The sequence below is a fragment of the Callithrix jacchus genome, chromosome 7 (assembly GCF_049354715.1).
Source record: "Callithrix jacchus isolate 240 chromosome 7, calJac240_pri, whole genome shotgun sequence".
Classification (NCBI taxonomy): Eukaryota; Metazoa; Chordata; class Mammalia; order Primates; family Cebidae; genus Callithrix; species Callithrix jacchus.
Window position 1 is genome coordinate 73,573,233 of NC_133508.1, and position 23,219 is coordinate 73,596,451.

Genomic DNA, 23,219 nt, shown 5'->3' on the forward strand with positions numbered 1-23,219 from the left:
GTGAAGGGGGTGCTATTGATAATTACTCAGGGCAACAGGCAGAGCCAGGACAACCCCGGTGGTAGTCTGCAGCGTGCAGTGTCCGGCTGTAACGTTTGTGGAAAGCATGCAGGAGTCACCCGACCTTCCTGTCCACCTGATCTCCAACGAGTCACTGCACCAATGCAGGCGTCAGTTTTCTCACCTGTCCCGCTTTTGTCCTGCCGGTCCAGGTGTCTGCCAGGTGCTTTCCAACTCCAAAGCACTACAATTGCACCAGGAAGTCCAGCACTATAAAAAAATGCTCCGAGCTGGAGTCAGGCCAGCCACGTTTAAATCTCTACTCCGAAATCCTGGGTAAGATGCTAGACACCTCAAGAAGTCTCAGTTTTCTCGTCTATAAAATGGGAGACTAACAGTTCTTGTCTGGTAGCCTTGCTGTGACAATTAAATGAGACGATGATGACACTAGCTTACGTGCCCTGAGTTCTGTGTAGCAGACACTGCTCTGAACACTTCCTGCTCATTTCATCCTCACCAGTGAAAGGCAGCCAACGCTGGGCTTACCATGGGCCGGACCACAGTGCTTCCCATAGTCACTCAGTTCATCTCTTCCGCAACCCTATGAGGTAAGCGCTTTTCCAGTCATTTTACAGGTGGAGAAACTGAAGCACGGAGAGGTTAAGAATTCGCCTTAAGTTAGGGGTCAGGATTTGAAGGTGGGAAGTGGCTTCATCTGAGGCACGTCTGCTCAGCCCAGCAACCGCCTTTTATTAGCATGCAATGGAGGCCGGTGTGAAGTCGAAGAGGGTGAAAGTTAACTTTGAACACTTGCCCTTTGGTAAGGATCCATTAAGATGAAATACACATGGTAAAGTCCCGGCACAGGAGAAGGGCTCAAAATAGGTAACATGAGTGAATGTCAGGGAAGACCACGGGCCTGTTGGGACTCCTGGCTCTTCCATGCAGAGAGGCATTTCTCCCAGCAGGGCTATGAGTGATGGGTCTTGCAGGCCCAAGGAGGATGCCTAGCAACAGTGGGCCCTGGAAAGCAAACCTTTTTGGGGGGCATGGGAAGATGGATTAACTCCACCCCCATGCAGCCCCCATGCCTTGGGCCAGAAGAATCTCTGCCTATGGCCCCAGAAATCTCCAAGTCCTGTCTGGGCAGGTGCTGGCCGAGGCAGCAACCCCAGGGAGTGATACACAGAGGAGAAATACGGGATGGGAAATGGCACCAAGGTTTTTGAGACGGAAAACGTGTAAAAGTCCTTCCTTTGTGTGGGAATGAGTGCCAGGGGGCCATTGCCTATTGAGTTTTCATCAAAGTAATTTATTGATCAATACAGCTAACATAGCTAGTTCAGCGATTTTGTAAAAAATAACCATGTGTTGGATGCAAGAAGCACTTTGCTGGATTGCGGCGAGCAGGGCCAGGCAGGATCGCCGTGCTTTATGGCCTTCTGGGAACTGGGCCCTGGCAGTTACGTCTCTGTGGCTTTATCTTCATGACACCAAAACATTTGGCTGAAGAGGGAAAAAGATGGGCCAATCTTCCAGATGTTTTGTCTACCTGGCAGCAAATATCAAGATGTTTCCTGTGCAAGGTCACAACTGCAAACCTGAGACGCCACAAGGCCGGGAAGAGGATGTTAAGAAACGTGCTGGCCCAGAGTCAGAAGGCCAGAGGGGAAGGGAGTCCTACATTTACTAAGCACCTACTGTTTACCAGGCCCTGAGCTAAGCATTTCAACATCACATTTCTCTGTGTTTTCAGATGAGAAAAATGAGGCTGGTACTGTGTTCCCAAGGTCACAGAGCAACTAAACGGTCAAGGAACAATTCACTTCCAGGTGTGACTTCCAGACTTTCCCAAAGCAGCTTTTACTGGCTTGACCTGGAATAAGGGATGCGACCTCACTGAGCCTCAGTTTCCTCATGTGCAAACTGAGGGTGCTCAGTCCTGCTCTGCCTACCCTGCTCCCTGTTGGGAGGATCAAACAAGACACCCAGTGAACACACCGGGCAAGTCGAAGAGAATTCTACTGCTGCAGAGAGTGCTTTCTCTTCCCAGAGTACTCGAAGCCTGGCCCCTGTATTAGTCTGTTTTCATACTGCTGATAAACACATACCTGAGACTGGGTAATCTATAAAGAAAAGAGGTTTAAATGGACTCACAGTTCCACGTGCCTGGGGAGACCTCACAATCATGGCAGAAGCCAAAAGGCACGTCTTACATGGTGACAGGCAGACAGAATGAGAGCCAAGCAAAAGGGGAAACTTCTTATAAAACCATCAGATCTCACGAAATTTATTCGCTACCACGAGAACAGTATGGGGGAAACTGCCCCATGATTTATCTCCCACTGGGTCCCTCCTGCAACATGTGGGAATTATGGGAGCTACAACTCCATATGAGATTTGGATGGGGACACAGCCAAACCCTATCAGCCCCAGGCACGAGTATGTGATAAATGATTAATCAGTGGATTGAGCTGGATGGCCTGGTGTCTTGTCCTCCAAACTTCTGGATGCTCGGATGAACGTGTATGTCCTTCCTTCAGATGCCTGGGCTACTCCTAGGTACAAACGCTGGCACACACTTCATGGAAGGAGCCAACCAGAACCTTTGCCGCTAAACTTCCTACCTGTCTCCAGAATAACTAGGTTCCCTTAAGGCTCTACAGTTCACTCACCTGGATTGAGGACTGGCCAAAAGGTGTAAATGTCCCTGGGAGAGAGGGTCCCTCCCTTACAGAGAGTTCTGCTCCTCAGCCGTGCAATGCTGGGTCCTCCATTGCCATATCAAGCACATTTGGATCAGGCTTTGGGGAGGTCCCTAGCTGGAAGGGGTGTCACTCACCAAGAGCAGCTCCAGGGAAGGATGCAAAAGAGGGAGAATGGGATTGAGCCCTGAAGCCGGAAAGGGCCAAAGATACCAAAGGTCCACTACAGTGTGAGGCTGGCCTGTGCCTCAGACCAGAACCTAGGCCAGCTGGGGAGAGCCCCAAGACAAAGTTGGAGCAGAGCTTTGGCAATCCACCTCATTGTATGCCCAACCTCATTGAATGCCTTGCCCCAGCCCCTTGCACCCTAAGCCCCAGCCACATGGGCCTCCTTTCTGTCCTTTGACCATGCCAAGCTCTTCCCACTTCAGGGCCTCATATACTCTGTTCCCTCTTGCTGGAGTCCTCCTGTATTTTCACAAGGCAGGCTTCTCCCATTATTCAGGCCTCAGCCTAAATGCCCCCTCTTCAGAGAGGCCCTTCCGACTCCCAGACCACAGCGTGGCCTTCCGATTGTTTCTGTGCATAACATTTGCTGTAATTCAGAACCATGTATTTATTTGTCAATTGTTTGTTGCACTAAGTGGAGTAGACAAGCCCCCGTGAAGATGGAAGTCTTGCCTCTTCGATTGTCACTCTAGATCTAGCACCTAGGAATAAGCCTGGCACATAGTAGGTACTCAACCAACATTTACTGAAGGAAAGAAGGAAGGGGGGATAAAAGAAGGGGAAAAGGGAGGGATAGGAGGGGAAAGAAAGCAGGCAAGGTGAACTGCAGACCAGCTTCCGAGAGCCAGCAAAGACAGACGTATTCCAGCTATAGAGTTCCTTTTCTGGCAGATTCTTGGACATCTCCTCATACCTGAATGCAGTAATGAGGTCTTACCACATGTGGCCAATCTGGTTTCTCTGGGAAAACTCTGCCGGGCAACCTGTTGAGCCCCACTCTGTGCCAGGTGGGCACAATCTGAAGCATTTTGTGGTATTTATCCAATAGAAGATAAACCACACCCAGTGGCCTCTTTGCTGGGAAACTAGAGATAGGCAGAGGCCAGAAACACAGGTGGGGATTAGAGAACAGTGATCCCAACTGGGCCCCTAGGACATTCACACCTGCCATTTTGACTGTGAGGATGCTTTGACCTTACTGGGCATTTGAGAACTTGGTCATCCCGGTAACAGAACCCATTTAGCCATTTAGCCTTCCTCTCTCCTGTCTTCTCTGTCCTCTCTCCTCTCCCCTCCTCTCTTCTCCTTTCCTCTTCTCTCTCTCTCTCTCTCTCTCTCTTTGTTCATCTCTCAATAAGAATTCATCTACATTGGCTCATTCAAGGGTTAAAACAACAGGCTCAAAATAACAGGATCTGAATAATATGGTCCCATCTCTACATCAAGAGATTCTAAAGCCTAGGAAACTTCTGCCCTGATCCTATCTGGGTTGGTGCAACGGGGAAAGATAGTTTTGTCCACCTTGAATAGAAAAGGGAAAAGCCACACTTCCCTGGAGACCACGTGGTAAAGTGCAGACTCTAAGGGGCAGACAGCAAAGGGATCCTGTGGGAATAATTTATACACCCAAAGTAAACCCCAGCAGGCCGGAAAGCAAAGCCGCCCCAAATGTCAAGAAAGTAAGAGCCCTTATTTGGTCCAGAACTTAATCCACTTGCCCAGAAAGCTGGAGGTTCTGCAAAGAAATCACCTCCCAAATTAATCGGAAGCTTCCCACTGCCACCTGGCTCCAAGGAGCTGGCGGAATAATACAATCTCAGAATTTGAGCAAGGTGGGATTTACAGACAATTCTGGGCTGGGGAGCCAGTACTTCCTTCATTACTAAATATCCCTTCTGCAGCCACCTCCTGACAATGTCCACAGGGGACTCTTGAGACCAGAGAGTCCACACTCTTGCCACAGGGGCCCCCAGGTCCATAGCCTAGCCAGGGAGAAGGTGCCCGACACCCTGTTCCTGTCTAGGATGGGCAAAGCAGCCTCTCCCTATTCTCCCCCAACTCCCGCCCTAGCAGAAGGTGGCAGCTTTGCAGGGCCTCCCACATTGCAGTTCAGGAGGGGAATGTGAAGGGGCTTGTGTCTGTGTGGTTTTTATCCAGATCTAATTAGTGGCTGGGTTTGTGTCGGGGAGATGGTCCTGCGGCCACGGCGAAGACTGCAGGCAGTGAACAAGGACAGAGGTTGTTAAAATGCTCCTGCCGAGCTCTGGCGCCCGCACCGTGTCCACGCGCCTCAAAGACGTGGTAATGCAAAAGGGACTCACAGCAGATATCCTGCCCAGCACGTGTTAACTGAACTCTGGGTAACGCCACCCTAGAGACACACAGCAGCAGTTGTGGTCAGCCAGGAGCCAAAGGAAGAAAGGAAGAACCAGGGGCATCCTAACCGTGCTGCTGTCCACCTTAAGGTTGGAGGCTTCAGCCGGGCGCAGTGGCTCACGCCTGTAATCCCAGCACTTTGCGAGCCCGAGGCGGGTGGATCACGAGGTCAAGAAATCGAGACCACCCTGGTCAACATGGTGAAACCCCATCTCTATTAAAAATATAAAAAATTAGCTGGGCATGGTGGTGCGTGCCTGTAATCCCAGCTACTCAGGAGGCTGAGGCAGGAGAATTGCTTGAACCCAGGAGGCAGAGGTTGCAGCGAGCCGAGATCGCGCCATTGCACTCCAGCCTGGGTAACAAGAGCGAAACTCCATCTCAAAAAAAAACAAAAAAGGTTGGAGGCTTCCCACCTAGCCCATCCCACTGTGACTCTGGAATTCAAGTTGATTTGTCCAGTACTTATTAATTGCCAACTGTGGGCATTGCTAGGGGCAGCTTCTAGGAATACACAGGGGATTACAACAGAGTCAGGCGGACAGGAGTTCAAGTCTTAGTGACACCCATCACTTGCTCACTCCACTGGGTGCCTTCACCTCATTAGGGCTCAGATTCCTTATCTGGAAAGTGGGAATAATTAGACTCACCTTAGAATTAAATGAGCTCAGAAAAGAGTTCAATAAACAATTGCTGTTACCATCACAATAAGTAGGAATGGGACAAGATCCCTGCTTCTGAGATGTTCTTTGCCCACGTGGGAGGTCAGTGCTTGTGGGGCCGACAGAAACCTAGAGTAAAACAGGGCTGGTGAGAGAAACAAATTTGAAAAAAAATTGGCCCTCCTAGTCTGTCTTTTGTTTACTCCTGAAAATAAAAACAGGTACACAAGATATTTCACTTTTCCTTCTTAACCTTACTGAGAGAAAAACAGTACCAGCAAGATGGTAACTGGCCCTGGCCCAGGGGATGATTATAAGGAGGTGTGGGGACTGAGGCATGCGTGAATGTAGGAAGAGAAGCTGGAAATCCAAAATTTCATATAAAATGGCCTAATTTTTTTATTGTTGGCTGATTCAACTTAAAAAAACAAGTTAAACTTAAAATTAAATTGATGAAGGTGTGGAAGGGGTCATAACCTAGAAATAGAGTTTAGAAAGAGCATTCCTTGAATTCCAAGCACAGAGGTTAGGTTAGTATTCACAAGAGTGAGCCATCAAAAGGTTTGAGGGCCAGGCGCCTTGGCTCAAGCCTGTAATCCCAGCACTTTCAGAGACCAAGGCAGGTGGAACACCTAAGGTCAGGAGTTCAAGAACAACCAGCCAACATAGGGAAACCCCATAAACACAAAAATTAGCGGGGCATGATGGCACACGCCTGTAGTCCCAGCTACTCGGGAAGCTGAGTATTGCTTGTACCTGGTGGCAGAGGTTGCAGCGAGCTGAAATCGTACCACTGCATTCCAGCCTAGGAAACAGAGTGAGCCTTCATCAAAGAAAGAAAGAAAGATAGGTGCTGAGCTAGGCTGGGCATGGTGGCTCATGCCTGTAATCCCAGCACTTTGGGAGGTCAAGGCAGGAGGATCACTTGAGCCCAGGAGTTTGAAACTAGCCTGGGCAACATAGGGAGACCATCTCTTTAAAAAAAAAAAAAAAGTGTTGATCTGTTTTCTTTAAAAAGATTTCTAAAAAAACATAAAGAAAAAAATGCCTAAGAGTATAGTTCACAACCACCACTGGGCTTGACATAGCCAGGAGCAAGCATGGGCTTTTCAGGGAGCCCTGAAAACCTGGATTTTTACAGTATCTCTTGCCGCACAGTAAGGCATGCCTAGAATTTCACAGTGAAAGGAATCCAGGGCCCCTCAGTAACACTCCCAGCCAATCTGTGTTTAAGAAGCAGAGGGCAAACCTAAATTAGGCTTGTCAACCCTTAGCCAGCTTTGATTGCTTTTAGCTGTTTTTAAATAAAGACTCTCCATCCTCACTAGAAATAACACCTCTGACGTATGGATCACAATGTTAATGGCTGCCTAAGTTGTTTTTCAGAAATTTAAAGTCCTCTACTGTCCAGTTCAAATCAAGTGAGACCACTGACCCTTCAACTGGGCCTACACAAATATCAGATGGGTGATGATGGATCCTCTTCTGATGTCACAGGGACAAGAGCTCCACCCTCAGGTCACTCTGATGCTGCCATTTTTTTCAGACTGCAACCTAGGAAGAGCCATGAAGCTTGACTATGCTTGTGCAGAAACTGATTGCCTCACTTTTCCTTACCCCTAATCACCTTTCCCCATGCCTCAGACCACTCTGCTCCTCTATCCCATAAACAACCCTAAACCTCACCTTTGGGAAGGTGGATCTGAGACCTGTTTTCCTGTCTCCTTGCTTGGCTGCCTCATGAATAAACCCTTTCTCTGCTGCAAAACTCACTGTCTCAGTGATTGGCATATTGCACCATGAACAAAACAGGCCTGGCTCAGTAACACTAGAATCTGGTCCATAATAGGAAGCCTACTAGGCCTCAAGGCATCTTACTGAATCTTTAAAGAGTACTGAATGTGGATAGCTGGCATTGAATCAAAATCTGCCTCCTTGGACCATCAGTCTCACTGGCTCCAATTCTACTTGGACCTGTAACACCAGATCTGCTCCTTCTCCTACACCACAACCCTTAGAGATTTAGAGATGGCCACTCCCACCTGCATGCCTCCAAGTTCCAGTCTCTGAGCACCCTCTATGGTGCTTTGTCTCCCATAAACTATACAATGGGGACAGAGCTTACTGCACGTTTTTTCTCTCTGGCAGAGCAGAAACTAATAAGGAGGAAGCATTGATATTTTTGCTGAAAACTCCCTGACCCTCCTTACCACAGTCCTTAGATTCAGGCTCTGGGAGAAAAGTCATTCACAGAAAAAGCCACCTTTTGCCAGATGAGTCAGGCTCAAAGGCTGTCTGCCCTCCCTGCTCCCGGGGGAAGATTGATGCTTACACTGACAGATCACTCCAATGTATTAGGTAGATAAAGAAATTGATTATTCCATAAATCATTGTCTCCATGGAAAAAACTCCAATTTTTAAAAAAAGAAAATATTATAAATCTGCTCATGCCCCTGTGAGCAAAAGTATAGCCATTGCAATTTAATTGTCTAAGAGCCTCTTTGCTGCAGCCCAAGAAAGAAAAGTCCCTAAAGCAACTGACTTCCAAGCTAGATACTCCCTCCCACCTTCCAAGAACAGCCATGTCCAAGAAAATCCATGGATGAGATGGATTTACACTGCATCAGGAATGATCTGAGCTAGCCAGAAAAAAGAAATTCTCACCAGAGGAGACGGACTGCATCCCTTGGAGACACAAATTGGATACTAACCCCTTTCCCTTCCCTTTCAGACCCCCTACTTACACATGCATCCACCCATCTAGAAAAGTTAAGGTTCAGTTCTGCTAAAAGACAGAGAACTGGCCATAACGAATCCTGGAGGGAGATAAATGTGAGAGCTCAAGGGTGGAAGAAGATTCTCAGAACAACATAAGTGATGAACCGATTTAGAAGGGGCAAGGCCAGGAAGGAGGGCAGGAGTGAAGAGTGAAACAGAGATGCAGCCTCGCTACCAACTTGACTGTGTGACTTTCAGTTTGTCTCTTCATCTCTCTGAGCCTCATTACTCCTCCCAGGACTTCGGGGAATGAGGAAGATCCAAGTGCAAGGCTGTGATTTAAACTGTACATACCGAAATATTCAAGGAACCATGGCTGTCACTGAAGGTCACCTAATTGGACCTACCATGAGGACACTCAGATACCACCAAGCCCAGAAGTGCTGTTTCACTGCCTGTCCCCATCCTGGAGCCCTCGCAAATCCCCTGACCCTGTGTACTCTGCAGTACACAAAATGGGTGCTCCATAAATGTTTGGTGAATCAATGAGTCAGCCCAGAACTCATGTGAAAAAGACAGGAAATAAACACAAAATTACAAACAGCATAAAAATAACCACAATTTCCAAAGCAGATTTTTCTGATTCTGCGAATCCAAGCAGGAGCATCGAAAAGACCCAACCCCCCTCCTACTGAGATCTCTTCAGCTGGAGCCCCTGAAGTAGCCCTCACTTTGTAGCTACCATAGCTCACTTCCTCCCTGACCATCCTGGATCGTTCTATCTTCTGAGTGATGTCAAGATGCCATCTTACCTCTTAAATCCTTGGGCCCATTTGCCGCAGCCTCACTTCTTGTTCAGAGGCAAATTCTTCAGAGGCAAATGAAACAATTCCTCTGACTCTAACATTCTAACAATCTTCACCTTCTCTGGCCCTTTGGGCTCTAGTCCAGGTTCCCAGCCAACTCTCTGTACCCCAATGATGGATAAAAGTGCATCATATCTCTAAGACACACTGAGGTCACTCCTGGCATAACTTTTCTGTCTGAGAGAGGCCCTTGTTAATGCCCATCCCCACCACAAGCCTTCCCAGACACATCCAGGTGGTAGAGCACCTGGAACCGCTGGGGTTGTTTACAGAATGCCACCAAGCTGTGACACATTTAATTCCCATCACCTGAACGGAGTAATTTTATTTACTACCAGAAAATATGGCTCTATTATAGGTATGCAGGTCTCCACAACCCAGGAAATAATAACGCACAAAATACTTTTAAGAAATCACATTTAGCAGGATAAAAATACAGAACACAATCCTACTTACAAAATGAAATGTGAAAGATGAGGCTGACAAGCTGATCCAAGATGCTTGGTATCAGGTGTGATTTTTGACAATGGAATGCTCACTCGTTTTGTCATCTGCTGCTGCTCCCTAGCAGACAAGCCATACAAGGCACCAAAGGTTTAAGAACAATGTATGTGGAAGAAAAAAAAAAGGAGAAAATTCCACCTATTACCTTCATTTTCTTTACCATGCGTTATTCTATTTGAACAACGACAAATAACAGTTCTTACTAGCCTACCAGAGTTCTAAAGGAATAGCATTTGAAAAAAAAAAAAAAAAAAAAAAGAATGTCTGTTTAGCAAGACCTTACAATAACCACACCACCCATACTAGAAGAGCCAGCATGCAGATGGTGCCACCCGCTACCCCCGGGGCTGGCTGCTCTCCGTGGTGCTGAACACAGAGATTGGGGTGACCCTCAATCTCCCTGGCTCTTGCTGAACCACACGGTGCATCTGTTATTTACGAGTTTTTCTAAGCACATATGAATCCAATTTGTATTTCTCTCGCAGTGTGGAAAAGTGTTTCACCGTTTGTTTTTCCACATTGGAAAAGTGTAGGCTCTTTTGCTCTCTTAAGACTGCAAATGTAAAGCTTCAAATTTGCTCGTGTGTGTGTGTGTGTGTGTGTGTGTGTGCGTGCTCGCATAATAGGAAGGTAGATCAGGTTTTCTTAATAGAATGAGGGTCAGAAGACCCATGTGTTTGTCTGCTTTTTCCCTTGGCTCACCAAGGGACATGGCACAAGTCATTTTCCCTTTTCTGTCTTCAGCATCCCAATCTGTGATGGAAAAAAATGGGGACAGGTAGCACTCCTGTAGCTAGCATTTGGGGTGCCTCCACTTGTGCTCTGGTTCTTCCATGGGCTTAGAGACCATCAAACAAGATGACCTTACTAGCTTGGCCTCCTTGAGCACTGAAAGATTTCCTGGATCCAGAAGGAAGATGCAAGGCTTTGCTTCCCTTGCAAGAAGACAAGGATTCAATTTCTCTGCTCAACTCTCCCCCAGCCCGCAGTCCCAATGGACCAGTCATAATTCAGCTAAACCTGAGAGTTCACCCATATTTTATTTACTGATTCAATGTTACGAGACAAGTAAAATAGACGGCTGTCACCTCTATTAAACTGGGCAGGAAAAATGGTCATGTAGGCAACAGGCTCTTTCTGCTCATGATGTGTCATGTTTCCCCAGAGAGGGAAGCAAGAAAAGCAGGGGGGCTGGCCTTAGGGGAGAGCTCAGTTCTGTTGTGTTCAGGAGGGGAAGCTCAGGGCTCCATTGCAAACCTGTCCCATCCTCACTCTCAGCTACATTGGTATGATAGACAGATGAGACTAGTCAGTCAGGAATTGGGACCATCCTTTAAGTTCTCACTTTCCCCTCCAATCTAAAGGAAAGTCACTACTGACTCACTCACTAATCAGGCTTGGGATAAAGAAAGGCTATTGGCCAGGTGCGGTGGCTCATGCCTATAACCCCAGCACCTTGGGAGCCCGAGGCAGGCGGATCACAAGATCAGGAAATCGAGACCATCCTGGCTAACACGGTGAAACCCCATCTTTACTAAAAATACAAAAAATAAATTAGCTGAATGTGGTGGCATGCACCTGTAGTCCCAGTTACTTGGGAGGCTGAGGCAGGAGAATTGCTTGAACCCAGGAGGCAGAGGTTGCAGTGAGCTGAGATCATGCCATTGCACTCCAGCCTGGGCGACAGAGTAAGACTCCACCTCAAAAAAAGAGAGAAAGGCTGTTGAGCCTGTTTGTGAAGTCTGTGTTGGAGAAGCAAACTTCCATAGGGTCATCTCTTACAAGGAAACAAACACACATGCACACACTCACTTTCCCCAGAATGTCCTGTGGATTGTGCATATATTCCCAGGGCTAAATGGCCTTGGTTGACTGTCTCTACAGCCTGAATCTCCAGGTTAACTGTCAACACCTCTGCTTTACACAAAGCTGTCATGTAGACCAGTTGTCTACACATCCTTGCAGGAGCCAGTGATGTGGTAAAGACAGGAAAAGGGGAGACCTGACCTATGATGGGCAGCAGAGCCACGGCCCAGCCACACTTCTGTCTGACAGCTGTCCTGAGTGCTCAGCCTATTAATGACGGTACAGCAGAGGTTCTCTTCCTTGGTTCAGCTCCCAGAAAGAGCAGCCAAGATGCTGAGGCGCAAGTGGAAGGAGAGAGGGGTGGTGTCAGAAAAGGCAGGAGGACCGTGGTCTCTCCTCCAGTCTCTTCTCTAAGTAGACAGCTTGTATCTCTCCAGAAAATCATCATGATAGGAACAAGAAAATGAATGTAAAGTCCAATCTGAGGCTTGGGAAAGAAGGGCTCACTCCCCTAAATATTCTAGCTCTGCCCAACAGACTAAATGTAAAAGGTCCTGGCACAGAAAAAGCTGCAGAACTGCTGTCAGAAAACCACCACAGACAGCATTAGCACCCTCACTTCACGGAAGAATCTAACAACATCCTTCATGAAATCCTCATTGACAAAATGGAAAAAGTGTTGAGTTGCATGCCAGGGCAGTTAGGTGGACTTATACTCGAATGACCATATTCACCAATGCATTCATTTATCCGACAAAATATGTATTAATTATCTATTATAAGTCCCACACTGTGCTAGAAGCACTGGATGAAGTGATGAACAAGCTGGCTATGGCCGGTGCTGGTACAGCACTCATCTCTAAAGTAACTAAGAATTACAACACAGCACGTGCTACAACAGGAAAAGCAGAGGGTGCTGTGGGACTCAGAAGGGGATGGAGGTGGAAAAACGCTTCCTGAAGGAAAAAACACGTTCACTGAAACCATGAGTAGAAGTTGGCCAGAAAGAAATGAAGTGCAGAGGTCCAGAGTGTGGGGGAAAGCACAGGGCCTTCTGGGGACTCAGACGTTCAGTGCAGTGGATCAGAGAGTGTGAAGCAAGGAGTGACAGTGCAAGAGTGCAGAGATGCCAACCATGGCAGATCATAAACAGCCTGAAGGCATAAGGAAGCCAGTGGAATTTCAAAGCTCGTTAAAGTGCAGGATAATGGATCCAAGACCATTTGAATAAAGCCATCAAAGTCTGACATTGCTCATTTCCTGCTTAATGTGCTTATGGCAGACCTGGATGAAGGGAGGGAGGATATGTTTATATCTTAGGCTCAGATGGCATGAAATATGCTAGACATCAGAATGGGAATCCCCAAAAGCTTCACTATTCAAAACAGTGATTCCTAACCATACTATAGGCCAATAACCACTTAACCTCTCTACCACAGACCCCAGGAGGCAGGCAGGGGTTAGAAGAGGAGGGTGTAACCCATGCCTGCTTTCCAAGCATAGAGACATGGTAATAGGCTCTGGTGGTTCCAAAACAATGAGTAAGAATAACTGCCTGAAGGTTCAATGATAGAACTTAGTGGAAGATAAATGATAGGTTCTGCCTTTAGGCTCAAAAGATCAACTGCCAAAGGGAGGATGAGAAAAGTTATAGATCAGCAGCAATACTTGTGAAAAAGACCTCATGATCTCATGAGACCGTCAGCTCAGGATAAATCAACAGACTGAAATGGCTGCTAAAAAGCCTGACACAATCTGGTGTTATATAACTAGACACCAAAGCTGAGATCTGAGGAGGTGATGATCTTACTGGTTTTGATAAATAAGTAGCAGTGTGGTCAGCTCTTGACACCATGCTGGAGGAATTAAGCCTCTTTAGTCTGAAGAAATAAATGCCTTTGTGTTTCTACAGAGCTCTAGCACAGGACAGGGAGCAAACTCAAGCCAGAGTCAGTGGGCAGGGTGATGATGATATTAGGAGTAATAGACAACATTTATTCAGTGCTTACCATGGCTGTGTTCTAAGCACTTCATATGCATTAGCTCATTTAATCCTTACAAAAACCCTGTGAGGCAGGTACAACTATTATTATTATTATTATTATTATTATTATTTGAGATACCAAATGGTTTGCTCAAGATGACGCAAGTGGGAAGTGAGGGAGGCAGCCTTCAAACACAGGCTGTTGGATCCAAGCATCTATGAGCTTCTCCACGATACTAGATTGAGAGTTAAATGTATTGATAGCTTCTTTGGTGCCAGGCAAGTTAATTCTCACAACAACCCCATGAGGTGAAATCTGCTATTATCCTCATTTTACAGGTAATCTAGACTTAGAGAAACTAAGTGACTTACGCAAAGTCACACACCCAGGAGGGAAGGGATCAAGAGTGGAAGCTCAGACAGGAATTTCAAACCTACACTTAGACCCCAGTTATATTGCTCTCCTGGAACTGCAGGGAGACACATGTCAGCTTTTTAGAGGAATATTTGCAACAAAGATCAGCGTAGGCAAAACACCTGCAGTAAAAAATGGGTGGGGCTTACAATTGGTGAGCTTCTCATTACAGGCGGCACTCAACCAGAGACTGGCTATCCACTGGCATATAGTGGGGTCCTCCGCTCACCCAGAACAGCAGTTGTCAAGGTGCGCTTCCCAGGTGAGCTCCATCATCATGATCTGGGAACCCATTAAAAAGGCAAGCACTCAGACCTCTCACCCCAGACCCACGGAATCAGAAGCTCTGAGGATGCGGTCCAGCAACCTGCATCTTAACAAGTGCTTCGGGTGATTCTGGCACATGCTAATATTTGACAGCCAGAGGTCTAGAATGACCCCTGGGGTTCTTTTCAGCCTAGATTCTTTGATTCTTCACCACAGACAGGAAATGTGATGCCCGGAGCCCTGGAAAGTCCTTGGCTCCCCGCTCCTGCTTTTCCGCCCCATTGGGCAGCTTTTTGGAAGAGCATATTTCAGTTCTGCAAAGCAGATGAGAAAGGCTTTGCAGAAGTCTCCCTCATTCCCATATTTAAAGAGCTCATCCCTGCAGTTGTTCTGAGAACGCTATAAACCCCCTTCCATCTGCAGCCTGTCTGCATCAGTCCCTTTAATAGTGTAAGACTTAACTGTCTCCTATGGATTGGAACCCTCTCAACACAAACCGGAATCTTAGCTCCTTCTTGCTGCTCCTCGCCCCGCCCCCCTGCTCTGCTCTCCTCAACTACCATTCAGCATGGCACCAAAGGATCTGGAGTCGAAGCAACCACTCCCCCTGGATCTCACTCCATCTCATTAACTCCCATCTGTATGATGACCATGGGGACTCTCTCCTCCCTGCTTTTTGCCTCTGTCCGAATTACCTGGTGTCTCCCAGGAGAGCCAAAGTCTATCCCCTAGGGCCTCCAGCCTCAGACCCTCTCTAGTCTCCAGTGGCCTGCCCAGGAGGTGAGATGGTACTCCCCATCTGAGAAGGGCTGATCAGGACTCTGGACCAGCAAGAACATTCCATAATCAGGATCTTCCCAGCTCTTAACATATGCAAAATATATTTTAATCAAAAATGCTGCAAGATCAGGGAAGAACAAGCAACCCATAAATGATGGGCCAGGCAGCATCTGGGAGCTGACACTAGGAGCAGCCAAGGAAGGGTACTTCTCTTGCTCCCTAGCACAATGGGTAATTGGCACAGACTGCTAGACCCACCAACTCCAGTGCAGGGCCCATTGGTATGTGAACAGCGGGGCCAACATATCGTCCAAATGCCATGTACAATGCTGCATGGAGTACGGGGCACTAGGGTTAGCACAAAGCCAAGGGCACGTGAGAAGCAGACAGCCTCAGAGCTCAGAGTCAGTGGAGATGTGGCCCCACCCTTGGGGAACCTTTTTTTTCCTCCTAACATTTATTAAGCATCAGGGACTACGCAAAGGTCTTTACATACTTTATCTCCTGTAATCCTCACAATAACCCTATGCAGACAGTACTGTAAGGTTCAACCACCAGATTTTTGTGGGGCAGCAACAGCTGCACATGGTTCAATCTAACATTAATGCTTCCAGTTTATAGATGGGGGAATGGAAGCTCAGAGGTGCAGTGACTTCCCCAAGGTCACACAGCAAGTACACATTGGACTCACATTCAAAAATAGATCTGCTGCATGTCATCAGACCCAAGACATGCCATTCTTTCTTGGAGTGCCAAGAAAGAAAAAATTCTGCAAGTAAACTTAGACATGACATGTGAGACACGAGTTGATGTCAGAGATATGAAAATGTGGGGAAAAAAAAGCCTCATCTTAGAATCAATGAAATATATTATTGATTCCAAAAAAAATCATTCTGCTTCTTGGTAGTGATGGGAAAGAGATGGCCTGATACACCCTTAGGTAGTTCCTTGCCTAGAGGGGAGGCACAACACACATGCACTAGAGAAAGCCTAGACACCGACTCGCCCCCAGGTAACCACAGCCAAGGTCAATACTATTGGTAAACAAGGCGTAAAAGTCAAGGGAAGCAAGGACAAGGACCTGGGCAGCTGAACTGTGAGGAGGGAGGGGCAGTGTGGACCCTGGAGGTGATTTCCAAAGGAAATAGAACAAAGGAAGGAAGGGCAGAGGGCTCTGGGGGCATGGCTGCTGTGAACCGTGACTATGAGAGAGAAAAGAAAATCTGAACAACCTGTTTTCCTCAAATTCAGTCCTCTGGCCCTCAGTCCAGTCTTGTCTCTCCAAATCATGCTCAGTTAGGATCTGTCTCTGGAGCACAAAGAGAAACTGGAGGAAATGCATACTCCAGAAGCAAATTCAGACACTGGGCCAAGGCCAGGCTTTAAGGAGACGCCCACTCTCATGGGCGGTCACGCAAGCAAAGGGTCCTCGTTTGAAGGCCTCCTTAAAGCCGGAGCCCTGGAGGCCTCCCCACCATCTCCTTACTCTCAGTTCCATGCACAGATTCCTCCAAGGGCAAAAAGAAATGCTCAACTCTGAGCAGCATGTATGCTTTTTTTGAAGAGATACCACACCTATTTAACCCAAGGGGCAACACCATCCCCATTTTACAGATGGGGAAAACGGAGGCCCTGGAAAGTAACATGACCCTTCTGACCATGCCTGTCCCAAATCTGTCACCTTTGTAGTGACTTTGGGCAATGCAGCTTCCCCCACTTTCAGCAAAGCTCAGTCCCTGGCGGCTCCCCTGGTCCCCTAGGAGAAGGAGCGCCACAGACAGAGAAGAGCAAATCTGGGTTTGCCTTTGCCTTTGCACTTAAAGGGGAAATGGTGGATCGGGAAGGCTCATGCACCCAGGTCCCTACACCCCACCCACGGTGTCTATGATACAGCAACACGTATTTCAGGACCCAGCGGCAGCAGGCCCTATTTAGAAGGTCAGGATGTGACTTTTGCATAAAAATAAAACCACCATAAAACCTATTAGCTTTGAAGGGATGTTGGCAAGAAGGAACACGACTGAGGAAGAAAAAGGGAGGTGAGGGAGGGAAGGAATAACAAAGACGGCTAATTCTCCAACCGCCTTTTCTTTCCAGATTGCTGGCTGAGGAGAATGAAGGTGAAGGAGACACAGACACAGGGCCCTTGGGTTTCCCCAAGGCTTTGACAATGCCTTTGAGGACAGCCTGGTGGCTCCATAGGGGACATGTAGACTGGAGACCCGAGAACCGAGGGATCCCTGTAAGTGAACGGGCCTCACCCAAGGGTGAATCCATCCTTTATTTAGGACTTGGATTAAAGCCTCGAGCAGAGTCCAGAAGCCAGGGTAATGTGGGATGTAATAAAAAAAGGATGTGTGTCGGTGGGAAGTCTGGGAAAGACCACACACACCTGTGCCCTGGAGGAGGGAAACCTGCCTCACAGCTCATCAGCAAGGCCAGTCTGACACTGAAAACTCGAACTGGTGGAATTCAGCATGGCAGAGCCCAGATGGCCATCCTCCCAGAGCAGAACCGCACAGCCTAGCCAGTGAGACCTCCTCAGCAGCCAGAACAGGGAGTGAGAGTAAGGGCACTGCAGTCAGCCTCTTTAAAAACTGTTTCTTTCCATCTCCAGACCACACAGCTAGCTAAAAGCACAGGACCCAGAGGCAGGGAGACCACACTTCTTATCCCACTTCTACCGCTCACCGGCTGTGTGATCTTGGGCAAGTGACTCCCCCAAGCTTAGTTCCCTCACCTGAAAAATGAAATAATACTTGTAGGGTTGTGAAGGCTACCTTCTTAGATGAAGAGAAAAGGCCTACAGCTCCATTTATTGAGCACGTACTATTTACCCAGACTGTGAATCATTGTCTGAAAAGCATTTGGCACAGTACTTAGAAGCTAATAATTGCACAATAAATTGGGGCCATCGTATTGTTGTCGTCATTGCTGTTTCATTATTTTGATTTTGCTCCAGACCCAGGTGGGGCCCCAGGCAGGAGACACAGCAGTGGCCGTCTCAGCACAGGCACACTGCCCTCTGGTGCTGCTGCTGAAGAATCAGCACCTGGGAGAAAAGCAACTCCAGGAAGTAAAGCCGAGGCCGAGGCACCAGCCCCATCTGCATCAGCTCCATTTCCGAGCCAGGCAAGCCCTTGGCGCATCTGTCCGGAGCTGCAGCTCTACCACACCAGCCTCTGGAGGAGAAGTGAGTGCCTGCTGGGTGCCAGCCTCAAGGAGGACCTTGCTCCTGCAACATCGGTCCTCTCTGTTGCCAGGCGGGATATAGGAGGCCCCTCAGTTCCTCTCCGCTCTGCCCAGTGGAGTGAAGCATCGGCTCTCTCAGTTCCCTCTGGAAGGTCCTGAGCAAGCAAGACAAGCCCAAGTCAGGCTGCAGCTACCGGAGGAAGAGACAGGGGCAGGTGCTATGGCAGGTAGAGGAGGGGCCACCTCAGCAGCCCAGAAACAAAGTCCCAGTCACTGAAATCAAACAGGTCCCCCCCTAAAAGAACCCCCTCCACGAAGCAGACCTGCAGTCTGTCCTGCATATGGCCTTACACTTCTCTCAAGAGGAAGGGTAGTTCCACTGCCTACAGTGTGGGAGGGGGTACATCTGTGCTCCTCCCCCGTTGGGAGGACTGTTTCCTGGGGCTGAGACAGAGAATGCCTGTGGAAACATGGGAATTCAGGAAGGCCCACAGGCTCCACAAAGGATCCTAAAAGCAGCCAGGCAGCTTGCATTCCTGGAGGGGTCATAGATGAAGAGCCACCCCACAAAGCCCTTTCAAAACAGCACGTGAGCTGGACTTCCGAAGTCAGCGATCCTGCCGGTTACAGGGGGATGCAAGTGGCCTTGGAAGTGCCTAGTGAGGCCAGCGTGCCTGGCTGACCTTGGGTAAACCACCTCTAAAAACCCTAGGTCATCCTGACGTCAAAAGACTGTTTAGCGCAATGTGAGGCAGGCATCAGGAAAACATTAAACCAGTTGAGAAGGAGGAAAGCTGGGGCTGACAGCAGCAGCTGGGCTGAAAAGTGGAGCGAGAAATTCCTCAAGTTAATGCTTTCTAAGGCCCCGCGGGCCACTCCCAGGTCTTGTCTGAAGCTATTTACTTCCAGGGGGGAAAACCCTATTGATCTTCATTCAGCTGCTGTCTGCTCCTACAAGGCAGCGATGTTTCAGCGCATCACCAGTCACTGCGAGAATTTCTCATTGTTTTACACACAGCGGCTCCCAAACTCAAGAGATTAATGTTAGGATAATTTGGGTGAACCGATCAGAGGAGTTACAGATGGGGCTGGTTTGGGAAGACTGAGGGAGGACGCTTCTATTCCCAGGGAGGGTCTGCTGTTGCCTGCTGGGCCCCTGTACATTCAGGAAACTCAACACTTTGCAGGTCAGTTCTGCTCTCTCTGTAGATGCTAGAGTCCAGAGCTGGGCCAGCCCTTCCCTCTCCCCGCCCCCCACACACCTGCTTTATGTCTCTGCAGTCATTTGGCTTCAAACCTCCCCACTGGCTGGCTGGAGATCGTCACCATCCACTTGAGCTCCTCGACGCACAAAAAATCCAGCCAGGCTTCCCCAGCTGCTGCCACCAGTGTCTAGCTCCCTTCAAATTCCGGGCTGGCCCTCGATCCTACATATGTTGGTAACATGAGGGAAGAATGAACCATGACACCTACAAGGCATAACAGTGCCCACCAGCCTGCACGAAAGGGAACTTTGAAACCACAGAACATACCAACCATTAAGGCCAACCAAATAGTTTACAGATGGAGAAACTGAGGCCAGGGGTGCTAGGGAGAGGTGTGATTTGATCAAAATGGCCCAACGAATTGGTGGCAGATGTGACAGAAAACCCAGACCTCCGGGTTCCAAGCCCAGCAGCCCCTCCACTACAGCTTTGCGGTCATGCAACCTGAAAATTCAGGTCCCCACGGGAGGTCGCCGAAGCCCATTTGGCTGAGAGGATCCATGCATTAAATTGCCTTCCATGAGTTAAGACTAGGATTCATCTAAACAATAATTACAATGATAATAATAATAAAATGCCAAACACCATGCCTTGAAAACCTTCAATGAGTAACATTTGATAATCATACACAGAATACATCTTCCATATATTCACATAAAATAATCAATGATCATTTTTTCCCGCAGACTACAATCCAATTATTCTCTCTCCCTCACTCTCTTTTGTTACTTGCAAACCATCCAAGCAATCAATGCCTTGACCTCTCCCTCTGATAGACACAATTACAAAAAGACAGAGCAATGCAATTCATCTATTCAAGATGGATTGTTTGAACACTCTGTCACACTGCTGAGCTATCCATCTCCTTGTCTAAGAGGAAATTTCAGCCCCCAAAAGAGGCACAAAGAGAGGGGGCGGGTACGATGCTCCCCAGCCCAGAAAGCCCCTCTCACACCTGCAGGAAAACCCCCTCTGGGCGGGTGCTCGGCGACGCCTGGCTGCTGGAGGATTCAGCTTCGACCTCAGCTGGCTCAGGCACCAGTTTTGAGAACCAGAAGCACCCAGCATACTCCAGAGGGCCTCAGTTCTTATAGCCCCAGTCAGAGCCCTGAGATCCCAGGGATGGGGGGATGGGAAAAAGGAGATGGTACCGAGCCCAGCCAAGGCAGTGTGTTTGGGTTTTAGCATGAGATTCTCTCTCGATCTCTTTCTCTTGCCCTTGTTCTCTGTCCACTTCCACTGTAGCTCCCTGGATCCAGCTGGGGTTTGAGCAGGAGCTCAAAAGGACAGAAATTCAGCTTCCCAGAGGCCTCAGAATCCTCCCTTCCTCCACCCAAGCTGGCACAGCTCTGGTGGTCACGTTTGGCGCAGGCACAATACCCCAGTCCATGGGCTGAGAATCAAATGGGGCAGGGCTCTTGGATATAAACGGCCTGGGCTGACACGCTAATTAATCCTGGGGCTTAATACAAAGAAGATTAGAAGAGAGGAGGGCTCTGCCATCCTTTAATTGCATTATTACATGCTGAACCCAAGAAAGGGCGGGCAGATTTGGGGATGCTCTTCCTAAGGGTTGGGAGGAACTCCCTAACCCACTCAATTTCACAGTAAGGATACATCATGCTGCACCTTCCCAGTTATCCCTCTGGGGCTGCGCTCACAGGAGCCTGTCTTTCTTGGCCTCCAAAGACTTCCATCCCTGAGGCTGGGCTGGGAGCACACCCATCCCACCCCTGTGGAGGAAGGACCAAGGAAGAGGGAGCTGCAATCCATGTGATGGGCAGATAACATCCTCTCAGTGCCCCCCCTTTTTCCCCAAGGACACCCTAGGACGCAGCCACCCCCCCCCAAAAAGCAGAGGGGAGGAGACAGGGAATAAAGGAAGTGCTAGTCCATTACTGGGGGGGCTACCTGGCCCTGGAATGGTGCCAAGCTGGGCTCGGGGCACGCAAAGACACAGAGATAGAAGACATTTCGGTTTTTAGGAGCAGCCTGGGCTGCAAACGGTTAAGCCTGACCATAAGGGCTGTCCCCTGAGTCCCCTCCCGTGCCTGGCCTCCTCAGCCTCTGGTGCCGGTGTTTGCCTGCCAGGGTCCTGGGCATGGACTGAAAGATCTCAGCGTAGGCAGAGCTGAGGACTGTGCTCTGCCCCATCCAGATAGGAGTTCAAGAGGGTCCGGGTTCCCAGCGGCCGCCAGGGCGGAGACCCACCCACCGGGTTTCTGGCTGCCTCCAGGAAAATCTCAAGTATGGAAACCAAGCTCGACACCGGTTCCGGCACCTCTTTCACGCCGCGGGCAGCCCAAGATCCGTCCTGGAGAAGAGTTGCAGAGAAGGAAGGTGGCCATGGCTCGGCGGACTCCAGCTCGCCTCGGGTCAGAAGCTGTTGCTGGCGCCGACTGAACCCAGGCGGCCCAGGTCTCCTGCCTGGCGGCGGGCGCAGGGGCTGTGGTGATGGAGGCTCCGGCGTAGCCCTGCCAGGCCCAGCCCCGCCGGTCGCCGACCCGGGAAGAGTGCGGCATTCAGGCCCGCAGGGTGCCTTGGGCGGCCACAACAAAGTTAAAGCCCGGAGTTAGAGTCTTGGGCGAAAAGATACGCTGAGAATCCGAAGCCCCGGAAAGCCGCGCGCAGCCCCGCCAGCCGCAGCCAGCTGCGGAGGGATTTGGGCTAACTTTAAAAACCGCTGGCGTCCCTGGGCCGCCTGCCCGGGCCGCCCTGGGCCGCTCTGGGCGGCCTCCATGGCTCCCTTCCATCTACCTGCGCTGCCCCGGGCGGGAGAGAGGCCTCGGCCCGGAGGGGACCAGCTGCAGTGGGCAGCGGGAGCCTGCTTCCTCCACCCCGCCCCATGGCACGGGGCTGAACCGGGGCCACCGAGACCAAGGGCGGCCACTGGGACAGAAGACCACTGCTCTAGTCATGCGAATCGGTGCCCTGCGACCCCGCCGCGGCCGCTCGAGCTCTGCCCGAGGTGGGGACGCGGGACCCGCGGGGAGCGAGGAGGGGAGAGGAGAGAAGTTGGCACCTTCCCCAGGGTCCCCACTCCGAGGAGAAGCCCGATCGCGGAACTCGGTTGACTGCCACTCATGCTGGCAGTCGCCGCGAGATGCGCCCGCGACTCGGGATCGCACTGGAAATCTTCGCCACACTCTGCCGGGTCTGACCTCCCAGGAGCGCTCCAAGGGCCCCTAGCCCGCTGCGGCCCGGCGGCCTCCTCCCCAATAAGTAAGGCCCGTGACCCCGACTCTGGAACTTTGTCCTCACCGGGACGAGCTCCTGGTGGTCACCAGCTCTATAGCCCGGAGAAGGGTTAGGAAAAATCTCTCGGGAACGCGTTCGGAGGCCACCCTCCCCCCGCCAATTCCCTCCCCAGCCCGGGCGCACGAAGATCCCCAGCTCCAGGGAGCCCTTACCGATCCGGATGACGTGGGGCATCCCGCGCGAGTCCGGGATCCAGAAGGCGCACACGAGGAGCCCGGCCCAGTATTCCCAAACCAGACTCCGGGGGCGCCGCCAGGGAGCGGTCATCGTTGGGCGCCGCCGAGCGTGCCCGGGGCGCGGCCGTGGCGGGCTCCCTGGGGCGGCAGCTCTAGGCGCGGGCGCGCCGCAGCCCCGAAGGCGCCGCCTGGCCCAGCCGCCCGGCTCCCGAGCGCCGCTGCGAGTGGGGGGCGCC

The 23,219-nt window shown here is 49.9% G+C and overlaps 1 protein-coding gene across 2 annotated transcripts in view; it reads right to left on the reverse strand.

The window, feature by feature from the left end:
• Nucleotides 1-23,219, reverse strand: part of GRIK3 (glutamate ionotropic receptor kainate type subunit 3) — a 230,936-nt gene that overhangs the window by 207,028 nt on the left and 689 nt on the right. Inside the window, exon 1 of one of the 2 annotated variants that reach the window (XM_035250836.3) lies at nucleotides 22,960-23,209. The exons of the other annotated variant lie outside the window; for it this stretch is intronic. Within the exon in view, the coding sequence (XP_035106727.3) occupies nucleotides 22,960-23,074 (115 nt within the window). The 5' untranslated portion in view covers nucleotides 23,075-23,209. Of the gene's footprint in view, nucleotides 1-22,959; nucleotides 23,210-23,219 lie in introns of those variants that run through there. 2 annotated transcript variants of the gene reach the window in all.